The sequence below is a fragment of the Stylophora pistillata genome, chromosome 4 (assembly GCF_964205215.1).
Source record: "Stylophora pistillata chromosome 4, jaStyPist1.2, whole genome shotgun sequence".
Lineage (NCBI taxonomy): Eukaryota > Metazoa > Cnidaria > Anthozoa > Scleractinia > Pocilloporidae > Stylophora > Stylophora pistillata.
In genome coordinates, this window is record NC_142522.1 from 39,775,153 (window position 1) to 39,788,451 (window position 13,299).

A 13,299-nucleotide genomic window follows, 5' to 3' on the forward strand; every position below is an offset into this window, starting at 1 on the left:
CTTGGATTCTTTACTGCAGAACTAAAGAAAGGTGATCAGACAATCACAGAGGATATATATGTGTTCCCCAAAGGCTCTCTATTGCTAGGTAGAGACGCTTGTGCAGATCTAGGTGTCGTTAAGTTCATTGGAAAAGTTACGTCAGATCCTATCCAGTCAGCGGAGTTCGGATCAATGTTCAAAGGCTTAGGAAAGCTAGAAGGAGAATATAAGATTAAGATCGAGCAAAACGCAGAGCCATACAGTGTGATGACTCCCAGGAGGATATCTATTCCACTACGTCCTCTAGCCAAAGCTGAACTTGACAAGCTTATCGAGCTAGATGTTATAGAACGGTGCACAGAACCATCGGAATGGTGTTCTCCTATGGTCGTAGTGCCTAAAGGAAATGGCAAAGTGAGGATCTGTGTGGATCTCACGAAGCTTAACGAAGTAGTGAAGAGAGAAAGAATCATGCTCCCCACAGTGGATTATACAATTGCTCTGATGGGAGGTGCTAAGGTTTTCTCTAAACTGGATGCCAATGCGGGCTTCCACCAAATCTACTTGGATGAAGATTCAAGGAAACTGACCACGTTCATCTCACCATTTGGTCGATTTCGATACAAGCGAATTCCCTTCGGTATCAAATCTGGCCCTGAGAAGTTTCAGAGTGAGATCTACCGAATACTGGGTGGTCAACAAGGTGTGGTATGTCTCATGGATGACATTGTCGTGTTCGGAAAGAACCAGGAGGAACATGACGAGAGACTCGTACAGACATTAACACGGCTGAAAGCAGCAGGTGTCACCTTGAATAAGGATAAGTGCCAATTCAGCAAAAGCCAGATTGACTTTCTAGGTCATCGGATCGGAGTTAATGGTGTGGAAAGCTCTCCAGAGAAGGTTGAGGCTATATTGAAAATGCGTGCTCCAGAGAATGTGAGTGAGGTAAGAGGTCTGATGGGTACAGTGAACCAGCTCATGAAGTTTGTACCCAACCTTGCTACTATGACACAACCTCTACGTGAACTCTTGAGCTCTCACAGTGCATGGTGCTGGGGTCCAGCACAGGAACAGGCTTTTAAAGAGATTAAACAATGCTTGACGAGCAGCCCAGTGTTGCAAATATATGATCCTTCACTGGAGACCAAGGTGTCAGCAGATGCGTCTTCATACGGACTTGGCGGAGTGCTTTTGCAAAAGCACGGTGACAGGTGGGCGCCAGTGGCGTATGCGTCCAAAAGCCTTCTGGATGTAGAGAAAAGGTACGCCCAGATTGAGAAGGAGGCCTTAGCTAGTACCTTCGCATGTGAACGATTCACAGATTACATTCTGGGAAAGGATATTATACTTGAGACTGATCATAAGCCTCTTGTACCACTGCTATCCACGAAGGAGTTGGATCAACTACCCGTACGTATTCAACGAATGAGAATGAGGCTCATGAGATACTCGTTCACACCTGTTCATGTGCCAGGAAAACTGTTGTACACTGCCGACACGCTATCTCGTTCTCCAACACCAGCCAAATCAGGTGATTCATTTCATGAGGAAGTGAACTTATATGCTCATCAAGTCATAGCTGGAATGCCTATCAGTGATAGCAAATTAGATGATATTATGATCCATCAACAGGAGGATGAAGCATGCAGGCAAATTATGAACTATGTAGCTGAAGGTTGGCCTGAAAAACATAATGTCAAGGGTTTAGTCAGCCCTTATTTTGCTCATAGAGCAGAGCTGACAGTGGTTAAAGGGCTGTTGATGATGGGACCTCGAGTCGTTATACCATCGTCTATGAAATTGGAAGTCCTGGATAAGATCCACGACGGTCACCAAGGGATTGTCAAGTGCAAGGCATTGGCCAGAAACACAGTGTGGTGGCCAAGCATGATGAAGAATATAGAGGAGTTAATTGAAAACTGTCGCAAGTGTCAGTCTAACAGGAAAAATCCTCCAGAACCTCTAGTTCCTACCATGCTCCCACAACGACCATGGCAATACATAGCCACTGATGTCTATGAACTCAATAAAAGACTGTATTTAGTAATGATTGATTACTACTCCAGATGGATAGAGGTAGCTAGTCTGAGTTCAACTGCCTCAGCAGAGGTCATAGACAGGATGAAACGTGCATTTTCCAGATTCGGAATTCCAGATCAAGTAAAATCTGACAATGCCAGCTACTATACATCAAGGGAATTTAAGATGTTCACTTTAGATTACGGGTTTCGACATGTCACTAGCAGCCCAGGTCATGCTTCAGGCAACGGTGAAGCAGAGAGAGCAGTGCAAACAGCTAAACGTCTCCTAGCTGGCTCTCAAGATCCTTATCTTGCTTTGCTACAGTATAGAGCGACACCATTGGCTAATGGTTATTCTCCAGCTGAGCTAATGATGTCAAGGAGGCTCAAAACCAAAGTGCCGGTGGCCCCGTCTCAGCTGTCCCCAAACCTTGTGCAGAATCATGCCCTACGTCAGTTTGAAGACAATCACAAAACCAAACAGAAGCTGCAATTCGATAGAAGGCATTCAGCGAGGCCTCTTGTTCCCTTAGAGAAGGGAGATGAAGTGATGGTACAAGACAGAGGACAGTCTGGAATAGTAGTGGAGAAGTGCACACCTCGTTCTTATGTGATCCATACGGACACTGGGTCATATAGAAAGAATAGAGTACAGATCAACAAGATACCACCCCCACCCCCAGCTGCAGTTACATCTCCAGCCAAACCCACACCGGTGCCAGTACCTCCATCACCTAAACTTCCTTCACCCCAAACAGCTAACACTGCAGAAGGAACTGGCACATCAAAAGTGTACACCAGATCTGGCCGTCAATCTAAGCCCTCATCTAGATTGAAGGATTATGTGCCATAAGTGAAGTTATACTTTCTGGCCAGATTTTCTCTGGTTTCTCAGACAGAAAGTCATAACTATGAACGCGTATTCTAGTGTGTGTGAGACTTAGTGCAGTGACAAATGACAATAGCTACCCAGGATGTGTTTCTTAACAAAATGACGATTACTTGAGGACATTTGATTGACGTTGTTTTAATTTTGAATTTCACGCTAGATAAGAAACAAGTATGTCTAAGTAAGTTTCTCTTTCATTATCTTAAAGGGGGAGATGTGCTGTATTCGATTTACGTTTACATTAATTCAGCCTCGCTTCCGTTCATGATTCGATGTATAATCACTTCCGGTAATGGCGACGACACATGTTAGAAAATATTAAAAGTTCTGTGTTGAAATCCAAGAATATATCTCCGTTTCTCGTGCCATCCGAACACCACACCATCAAATTGTAAAGTTCAAGGAGGATTTTCCCCGTAATTAAACTCGTAATTGTAGCCCTAAATCATTCGGGTTCTTTTAGCAATCATTGTTTTTATGCGTTAGAAAAAGATAAAAGTGTTATCCACCAGCATAGGTCGGTCCGTAATGGGAACTTCTGAACTGTTCGTACATTTCTGAACTGTTCAAAAATTGGTGTAGCATCCTGGATTCTTTAAACAAGGACCCTGACTATAAAAGGGATAGCTCCTCCCCCGTCTTGTAACGCAATCTTTGCTTCCATGGCTAATCGAAGATGGCTGACTAATGGAAGGTGAAGGGGGAAAAAGAGATTTGTACACGAAGACCGATATCCTTGTCTTGTTTCAATTGATTTCCACTTGAAAATGTTTTTATTGACGATTAAAAAGGGACGAATGGAGAAATACTGATCTTCATTTGCAAAACTCAAAAAATTAGGCTATCCCAATTTGAATTTCGCGCTCCTAACGGCTCCTCCTATCGCGAGATGGTCGTACTGGCCCTTTGACTCCCCTCCGTTTGCCTCAACTTCTTGAGCCGTCGATATCATTGACTAGAGGATCTCAGTACTGTGACATGCTCAGAGAGAGTGGTTTTCATGTACATATATGTACATTTGTGTACATGTAAGTAAATGTGTGTACGTGTATGTTGCGACATAACTCATCTTCCACTTCGAATTAATCCATTTTACGGTTGCTACGGTCGCGCACTAACTAGTCTTTAGCTTTAAAATTGCATTTTATTTTGCCATGGCGGATTTTCCATCAAAAAAAGCCAAAATAGCGGCGCGAGGTCTACGAGTCCGAGTCTACAAGTCCAGTTATACACTGGAGCTGGCGGTCGAGCCCGGAATGGAAGAGCGATTGGAAAGCGTGAAGACAAGAATTCAGCGGTTGAAGGAACGCCTTCATTTAGCGAGTCGAACACCGATGGCAACTGTTATTTTGATGGAACGACTCTTAGACTTATTCGAATGGTCTGAACAAAGAGGTATGGTAAGTGAAAGTCACTCCTCTTTGTTTACATCTTGCTCGTTCGCTCAGGCTTCTCATCTCGCCAGCGACGCGGCCACCCAAACCGACATAAACGGGTCCAATTTTTTTATCGCACGTTTGGAGTTATGGGGAGAAAAAGCCTCAAAAAAGGAAAAAAAAATAGAGCGAAGTTCGAGAATAGGTCCCTTTGAAAGGAACATAGTTTTCTAAGTATTTTGACACGGCACTATGTAGGATATTTTTTGCCTGAACATTTTAGACGCGCGTTGCAACGAGAAGCCTATTTCACTAGCTACTTATGAAAAGGTCGAGGTTTTCAATAGTTCTTGAGGCCCGTTCAGGCAATATAGCCGATGATAATTTGTTTTCCATCGGATTTCAGTCAAGCAGACATGTTTCCAATCCGTGACCGAAATTATTTTCTATGAGCACCCACGGGATTCGTATTTCAACACCACATATTCCGTTGGAGAAACTGCGCGCGATTCAAATAAAAATTCTATCCAACGTGATCTCTTGTTTAATTGCAGAGGAGTTCTTGTATAAGTGTCACATGAAATCCCGTAGACAAAACGTCGAAGAAACTAACCACTTTATTACAACAATACAAAACCGGTATGAGAAGAGGATTTTTGTGAAAGATAATAAAGGTCATAAAAGCTAGTCCTCACCGCTAGCCCTCTGGCCGTTTGCCTTCCTTACAGAAATGACATCGCAAGCGGGTGTACATTCCGTGGAGCCAACTGAGTGGAGCCGATCATCTTTTCTTTGCCGTAAACGAAAATGGAAAAATTCGTAGAAGTCTGAGATATGCACTGGCTGCAAGTGACCTTTCGGTTACAATAGTTTTGCCGATATCACGGTCACCTACTGGTTGATGTCGACAGCTCGGTGTCAGGGGTGAAATGACTGACAGCTTGCCCAGGGCAAATGTCTTTTTATAGTCAGGGTCCTTAGGCTCGGGTCGCATTACGACCGAATTGTTTACTCTAGGGATTAAACTCTGTCAACACAAGCATTTTCTAATGCGACCCAATTTTTGCGGTTTCCTAAAAGTTTCAAAATTCTAAAAATCATCGGAGACGCCGGTGTGCCTGGGTGGGGCTGACCGATTTTGCCAAATTTTTTGGAAACTAAAGCACCCGCGTCTGTTGCCGACAAAGTTGTCATTTGTGCGTGCGTGTGAAAAAAGACAAAAACCAAAAAGAGCGGGAAACACATATTTGCATTCACTTACAATTTCACTTTCCGTGACATTTTAAAACGGAACAGAGGTAAATCTTCGAGGATTAATCGTCGTTGGAATTAAAAGATACTTTTCGTAAGATCCCTGTTTTTCTCTTTACGAGAAAATCGTCGCATGATCAGTTACCTCGTGTGTGTTTGTCACACCAGTACTGCTGTTTCTCCAAAAGCGTATGCTTCTTTCCTCTTAAGTTGACAGGTGTCACATCGTGACAGTTACTTTTCAAAAAAATGTTTGAGAGTTTGTTCGGAAGCCTTTTAACTACCTTTACAAATAAAAATATTTCGGCGAAAGTTTTCTCTTTAATTTGAAGAACCTGATTTTGAGCTACAATTACGATTTTAACTACGGGAATATCCTTCTTGAACTTAACAATTTGATAGCGAGTGAGTTATGAAGAAAACACATGTTATTCAAATTTAATTTGATTAACCCGAATGATTTAGGGCTACAATTACGAGTTTAATTACGGGAATATCCTCCTTGAACTTAACAATTTGATTGCGAGTGAGTTATAAAGAAAACAAATGTTATTTAAATTATAGAGAAAACTTTCGCCGAAAGATTTTTATTTGTAAAGGTAGTTAAAAGGCTTCCGAACAAATTTTCAAACATATTTTTGAAAAGTCACTGTCACGATGTGACACCTGTCAATTGAAGCATACGCTTTTGAAGAAACAGCAGTACTTGTGTGACAAACACACACGAATTAACTGATCATGCGACGATTTTCTCGTAAAGAGAAAAACAGAGATCTTACGAAAAGTATTTTTTATTTCCAACGACGATTAATCCTCGAAGATTTACCTCTGTTCCGTTTTAAAATGTCACGGAAAAGTCAAATTGTACGTGAATGCAAATATGTGTTTTGGAGTCGTCAGTCTGCTTGTTTGTTTTATGTAACGGCATGTGTAAATCGGTTATTCTTCCACCGAAAAGCTGAAGTCAATGAGACTCTTTCTACCTAGACACAAGGAGATTTAATGCGATATTTATTTATCGAATTCCTGCGTTTCTGCTGTGAAATTTACGACGAAAGTGTATTTTAGGATTTTGAACTGGTGCTGAATAAAATTCTTTCTTAGCCTAAACTTATAAATCCGTTTGTATCTGATGCATGTCAAACCCATGTGTAGCTTAAAGGTCAAACAGGGATTGTCATTCACTAAATTGGCTCGCCATTAAGTCTTGTGATCGCCTTCGTATGAAATTGTTTTTTTGTTGGTGTTGTTGATGTTAAGTCCGCGTTTTACTAGTCCGCGTTTTACAAGTCCGCGTTTTACTAGTCCATGTTTTACTAGTCCGGTCCAGTCCAGTCCGCGAAAAACCATATGCCACGATTTTCTCGTAAAAAGAAAAACAGTTAGAGATCTTACGGAAAGTATTTTTTATTTCCAATGACGATTAATCTTCGAAGATTTACCTCTGTTCCGTTTTAAAATTTCAAGGAAAGTCAAATTGTAAGTGAATGCAAATATGTGTTTTGAAGTTGTCAGTCTGCTTGTTTGTTTTCTTTAATGACGTGTGTAAATCGGTTTTTCTTCCACTGAAAAGCTGAAGTCAATGAGACTCTTTCTACCTAGACACAAGGAGATTTATTGCGACTTTTATTCATCGAATTCCTGCGTTTCTGCCGTGAAATTTACGACGAAAGTGTATTTTAGGATTTTGAACTGGTGCTGAATAAAATTCTTTCTTAGCCTAAACTTATAAATTCGTTTGTATCTGGCGCGTGTCAAACCCATTTGCAGCTTAAAAGTCAAACAGGGATTGTCACCTACTAAACTGGCTTGCCATTAAGTGTTTTGATCGCCTTCGTATGAAATTGTTTCTTTTTGTTGTTGTCGTTTTACTAGTCCGCGTTTTACTAGTCCGCGTTTTACTAGTCCGCGTTTTACTTCTCCGCGTTTTACTAGTCCGCGTTTTACTAATCCGCGTTTTACTAGTCCGCGTTTTACTAGTCCGCGTTTTACTAGTCCACGTTTTACTAGTCGGCGTTTTACTAGTCGGCGTTTTACTAGTCAGCGTTTTACTAGTCGGCGTTTTACTAGTCCGCGTTTTACTAGTCCGCGATTTACTAGTCCGCGTTTTACTAGTCCGCGTTTTACTAGTCCGCGTTTTACTAGTCCGCGTTTTACTAGTCCGCGTTTTACTAGTCCGCGCTTTACTAGTCCACGTTTTACTAGTCCAGTCCAGTCCAGTCCAGTCCACGAAATACCATATGCCGTCAGAAAAGAGCACAAATATTTTGACAGTATACGTCACAAGCTCACGATAGGTAAATAGGCCCTACTTTGACCGCTTGCATGCGTTAATTTGATGCTAATTAAATCCGCATGTAAGCGGTTAATTAGAAGCGAATCGGGTGTGGTCGCATTCCAAAAGGCCGAGTGAAATGTTCCTCCTGGAGGCTTGGACACTATGGACAAATCCATGGCCCAAATCAGATCAAAAATTGCCCGGCGTGTAAAAATAGAGCTCATGTTTCTAAGAACTGCAGGAATCCTTTTCTTTAGTCTCTAATCAAGACACCTCGTGTATCTTTCTCACTTGTTCTGTACCCAATCGTTGATGAATTAAAATGCAGTTCGACCCTAGAACTTTTGAAATTTTCCGTTAAAACCGTTCGGCTTCATTTACTGACTCTGGTTGGAGTCTTTCTTATCGCAGTTGCAATTAAGAGGATTTCTGCTTAAGTATCAATTGTCAAGGACTCGAAACCAAACTCTTTTGGTTATTCTTTTGAAACCTAACCAATAGCAAAAGGAAAGACCAGTGACGAAGGCGTAAACAGGACGTTGTCACAAATCAGTCACTGTTAAAAATAGAGCTTATGTTTCTAAGAACTGCAGGAATCCTTTCGGTCCCTGCACAGGCAGCCCAAGCTCACTACTGGAAAAGCGGACGTGACTCTTAACGTGTTGCGCAACGTTTTATATTTATAAAGGTTTGTATGGGATGTTATCGGTTTGCCTTAAAAGAGAAAAAAAAATGTCTTGTTTTGAAATAAAATGGGCTTACCTTATTGCTTTGTTGTTTTCTTTGTTGATTCCGAGCGTCTCAGGCCATTTTGAAGCGTTTTCGGCGAGTTAGCGCTATGTTGAAGAGACGCTCGGAATCAACAAAAAAACCAACAAAGCAATAAGGTAAGCCCATTTTATTTCAAAACAAGACATTTTTTTCTCTTTTTTAAGGCAAACCGATAACATCCCATACAAACCTTTATAAATATAAAACGTTGCGCAACACGTTAAGAGTCACGTCCGCTTTTCTAGAAGTGAGCTTCGGCTGCCTGTGGTCCCTGTGTATCAATGTTCAGTGATTTTACTTGGAGACAGTCATTGAAAGTTGACACATTGTTAAATATTGTATTTCACCCACAAGGTTGTGAGTTGGATTGTTCTGATTGGCCTTCTAAATTAAACAAGCAACCTCATTGGTTGAACTTCCCCTCATATCATAGACTTTTGCTTCTCAGTCACGTTTGTTTATTGAGGGCGCTGGCTATCAGAGCAGTTTACCAAACTATAGTGGAAGGAAACAGAGAATGAAGGGTCTTTTGCTGAGCATTTTCGTCTTTTGTGCAGTTCTTGTAACTGGTGAGTTTCATTTTAGCTGTTACTGTGAATCTTACATATAACCAAGTCCACGTGACCGCTCTTAATGAATGGTCAAGAGCATACCTTGCTTTGATATCCCGTTGAAGAACACTAAGAGCTCTGAGATCGTCTAATCAAAGCTTGGACAGCTAACAAACGTGTTCGCAGTCAATAATCAACCATATGAGCGGAGAGAAGTGAGGAATAAGTTCTTATCAGTTAAAAACGCACAAATGAGATAAAGAGAAAACCTCAAACACGCAGCTATTGTGGACATGCACATTCTAGGCATGCTTATTTACCTTTCATTCTTTCCTTCGTCTTTTGGTTCTGAAATAACAGCCCCTTTTTCCGCCCCCTTTCTGCAAAGCGACCCTTATCTACGGAGTCGTGATTTGAAACTGCGGTTAACTCGGAAACAGATTACGAGGTACAGAACTAAAGTGAATTAATTCACGTTTTCAAAATGAAACAGCGAATAGGGAAGTGAGTAAATAAGTGAATAAATAAATAAAAATTTAATTAAGTTAAAAGAAGGAGAATTAATTTTTTTTTTTGTATTGAATCAAAAGAACAAAGACTAAGAACAAAGAAACTAAAGTAAACTAAATCAATGCACTCTAAGAAATAGATTGCGAAGTTAGCAGATATAGCTTGAATTGTTTGGAGAAGCGAAAATAACATAATTTTTTTATATGCAGTGGAATAGTCTCCCATATTTTCGATGCAATGAAAGTAACAGTAGAAGCTCCATAATTATTATTTATTAGAGGCCTACAGAAGTTAAGGTTAGAAACAAATCTAGTGTAATGGCTATTGAAGTCAGAAGGCAGAGGTAGAGTTCCAGAAAAAATTGAAGTTATGATGTGATCACCGAAAGGCCACGAAGCAAACTCAACAATATTATCTGGAGCTGTTATATAAGAAAGTGTGAGAAAATGGCAAGCAATAGGTAGGCAAGCCCAGAAATATGGTCCGACAACTTTCCGAGGGGCACAAATAGCAGTGCCTGAGGTTCTTGGTCGACTACGCTTTAACACCACGGCATTTCGTGGCTGGTACGAAGCGCGAGCTACAGGCCGCCATCTTCAAAACGGGTGGAAGAGCGATCCAGTGACGGGAGGAGTTTTAAAAAGACGAAAGTCGGAAGACAGTATCGCATTTCAGTCATCAAATAAGTTGTAAAGTCCTTATCGTGCTTTCTCGTCGACTGAATTCAAGACAAACGAAATCCTAAAACACGTAACGATAATCTTTGCAAAACAACTCCTTGAATGCAGAACCGTTTTCTGAGAAATCACCTGTAACGAAAGTCCTCAATGCGTGATCTTTATGGAAATAATTTTCTGTCTGTGGAATTTAAGTTTAAGAAAATGTGCAAAATTATTCGCCTTGCTTTCCTTATTTTAACTATTTGTCGTAAAAAGTCAATCCAGAACAAGGACACATCGAAACCAGTCGCTAGGCATTTTAATTTACCTAATCATTGAAAGCAACATATGGCAATCTACGGTATTCCCTTACACTTAAGTAGCACGGAAAGCCGTAGAAATCCTGAACAAAAGCTCATCTTTCAAACCGGCAGTCTAAATCCCACAGGGATCAACGAACGCTTTTGATTCCAGTAATTTATTCTTGTTTTTCTCGTCGCCATGTTCCCACCATTAACGTAGCTCCATTTTCTACCTTTAAAAGCACACACAACCCACAATTTCTCTATTTGCTCCGACGAAGGGCTAACGCTCGAAACGTCAGCTTTTGCAATCGTTACGGTGGTCAATTTACCATTTCAACTTTGTTGATATATCCAAATTATTTCGTTACCCCCACCGACGCAGCCCCAAACAGTTTCTTTCGAAACCATCAGCCCTCAATCCAGAACAGTTTTGCCCAATTTACTGTATGAGTTCGTTTTGTGTGTGACTACTCTTGGACGGGTAAGTTGTTCAAATTATGATTTGAATATCATTTCTTTCGACGAAGGAGGGGTCGCACTGTGGCCTTAATTTTTTATGTCGCGTCATAAGATGTCGAAAGGGTGGCATAAATCCATCAGTTGATTTGGAAGTCGATGCAGACTATCTGAGAAGTATATCTCAGATAGTATGCTATCTGAGATATACAGATCCATCAACTATATAACAGATCCATCAACTTTCTCCTCGAAAGTTGATGGATCCGTTCTAACAGACGACTCTGGTATTGCTCAAAGCATGAGCTCATATTTCTCCTCGGTATTTACCACTGGAGATTATGTAAATTTCCCTATACAGGATTATATTGTCAACAAGAAGCTTGCAAACGTTGATTGTTGTGTTGATGAGTTGAGCCGCCTCCTCCTAAAACTCAAGCCCAACAAGTCCCCTGGGCCTGACCTTATCGCGCCGTGCATCTTAAAATCGTGTGCATCGGAATAGCCCTTTTTACAGTTACCGGCGCCATATTGGATGTGTAACCGCGCAAACATGATAGCGAGGTTAGTGTTGAGTCGCGTTGCGAGTTCTAGTGAGAGTTTAGTGAAATGTGGTGGTGGTCTGTCCTTTTCATCGAGATATTTCGACAATGAACGATACTTTCCCTACGCAGGATATTCCTCCTTCTTCTTCGAAAAGAAGAGGAAGACACTGTGCCGCTTTTTGGTTGTGCTAATAGCTATTATGACACAACAGGCAATCCAACAGGTCTGCATTTCTTCTCGTTTCCGAATGACTTCCAGCAGCGAATCAGATGGTGCAATCTCCTGAATCGCCAGCATGCAAAGGACGGATTCTTCATCACAAAATCAACTTCTTTGTGCTCAGAACATTTCAAAAAAGAAGACATGCGAAAAAACGTGGGCAGGTCGCTGGAAATCGGTGAAAGGTTTATAATGTTTGTACGGTTGTTTTGTTGCTTGGATACCAAAAGAAAATGGAGCTTTGATTTTCGGTATTGTAGTGTTTATGCTGGGATTTTTTTCTCCTTAGTAAAAAGGTGACATTTATATTTCTTTGTGCACTGTGGTCTTATACGATATCTGTGAACTGAATGTAAAATTATAAAATGATAATGTAAAATTAAAATGTAAAATTAAAAATTTAATAAAATCATGAGTTTATTATTATATATATGGGCAGAACCATCTCGATTAAACTAGTCAGTACCGAAAAAAACACGGAAAATGCCTGCTTAAAGGGTCCCAGTAGCAACTGTGACAACTCAAGAAGAGTCATTTGAAGTTGAACAGGAATTATTTCCCCAAGAAGTTGAAGCAGCTGTGTCAACTGTCAATGCTGCTTCATCTTCACCAGCCCTGCAACAATCAGATGTTCTTAAGCTGCAACGGGAAATAGAGCCACTGCAAGTACAATTAGCTGACTTGAAAGAAAAACTAAGTGAAGTTGAAAATGAGGGGGATATTTATTGGCGTGCCAATTTTCAATTGACAAAATTAAAGATGAGTCTGCGGTTCTATTTTATACTGGATTCCCAAACTATGGAGCACTCATAAGCTTCTATAATTTTATTGACCCAGTGCTGGCAAAGATGCAGTACTGGAAAGGAGAGAAATTGTCGAAAGAGAGTCAGCCATACCAAACAGATGATAACAGAAGTAAGCCGGGGCCTTCAAGAAATTGTCATTCTTGGATGAATTTTTGCTCATACTTATGAGACTAAAGGCTGGGTTATTTGTACAAGATCTTGCTGATAGATTTGGGATCAGCAAGAGCCTGGTGTCCAGAATCTACATTACATGGATTAATCTTAACTATGTGGAACTGAAAGAACCTTTCCCATTTCCAGCACAAGAACTTGTTCACAAAAATATGCTGCAAGAGTTTGCTCAATATGCAACAACTAGGATTATTTTAGACTGTACAGAACTGTTTATTTTTTCTCCTGTGAATAATAATGTTAATTATTGTCAATAGGCTCTTCGAAATGTTATGTTTGAAGAATAGAATTTTGAAGCTCCTTCCCATAAAGACATAGTTTAACTCGCGTTTTATTGTCATGCCAATCACTTCCCTTATTTACACAATGTACAATGGTACCTTATCTTGATTTTACAAGCCCAACATCATCTTTTTTTCCCTGAGTACTAACAACATTAATATTAATATTTCTTAATGTAAGGAAAGATTACACCTAAATCAATTTGAGCATTAAATTTGAGCTG

At 40.5% G+C, this 13,299-nt stretch overlaps 1 protein-coding gene across 1 annotated transcript in view; it reads left to right on the forward strand.

Moving 5' to 3' along the window:
* Window positions 1-8,987: 8,987 nt before the first annotated feature.
* LOC148733699 (uncharacterized) overlaps window positions 8,988-13,299 on the forward strand; it is a 15,425-nt gene continuing 11,113 nt past the window's right edge. Inside the window, exon 1 of the mRNA XM_088756562.1 lies at window positions 8,988-9,140. Coding sequence (XP_088612688.1) covers window positions 9,089-9,140 — 52 coding nt within the window. The 5' untranslated portion in view covers window positions 8,988-9,088. The remainder of the gene's footprint in view (window positions 9,141-13,299) is intronic.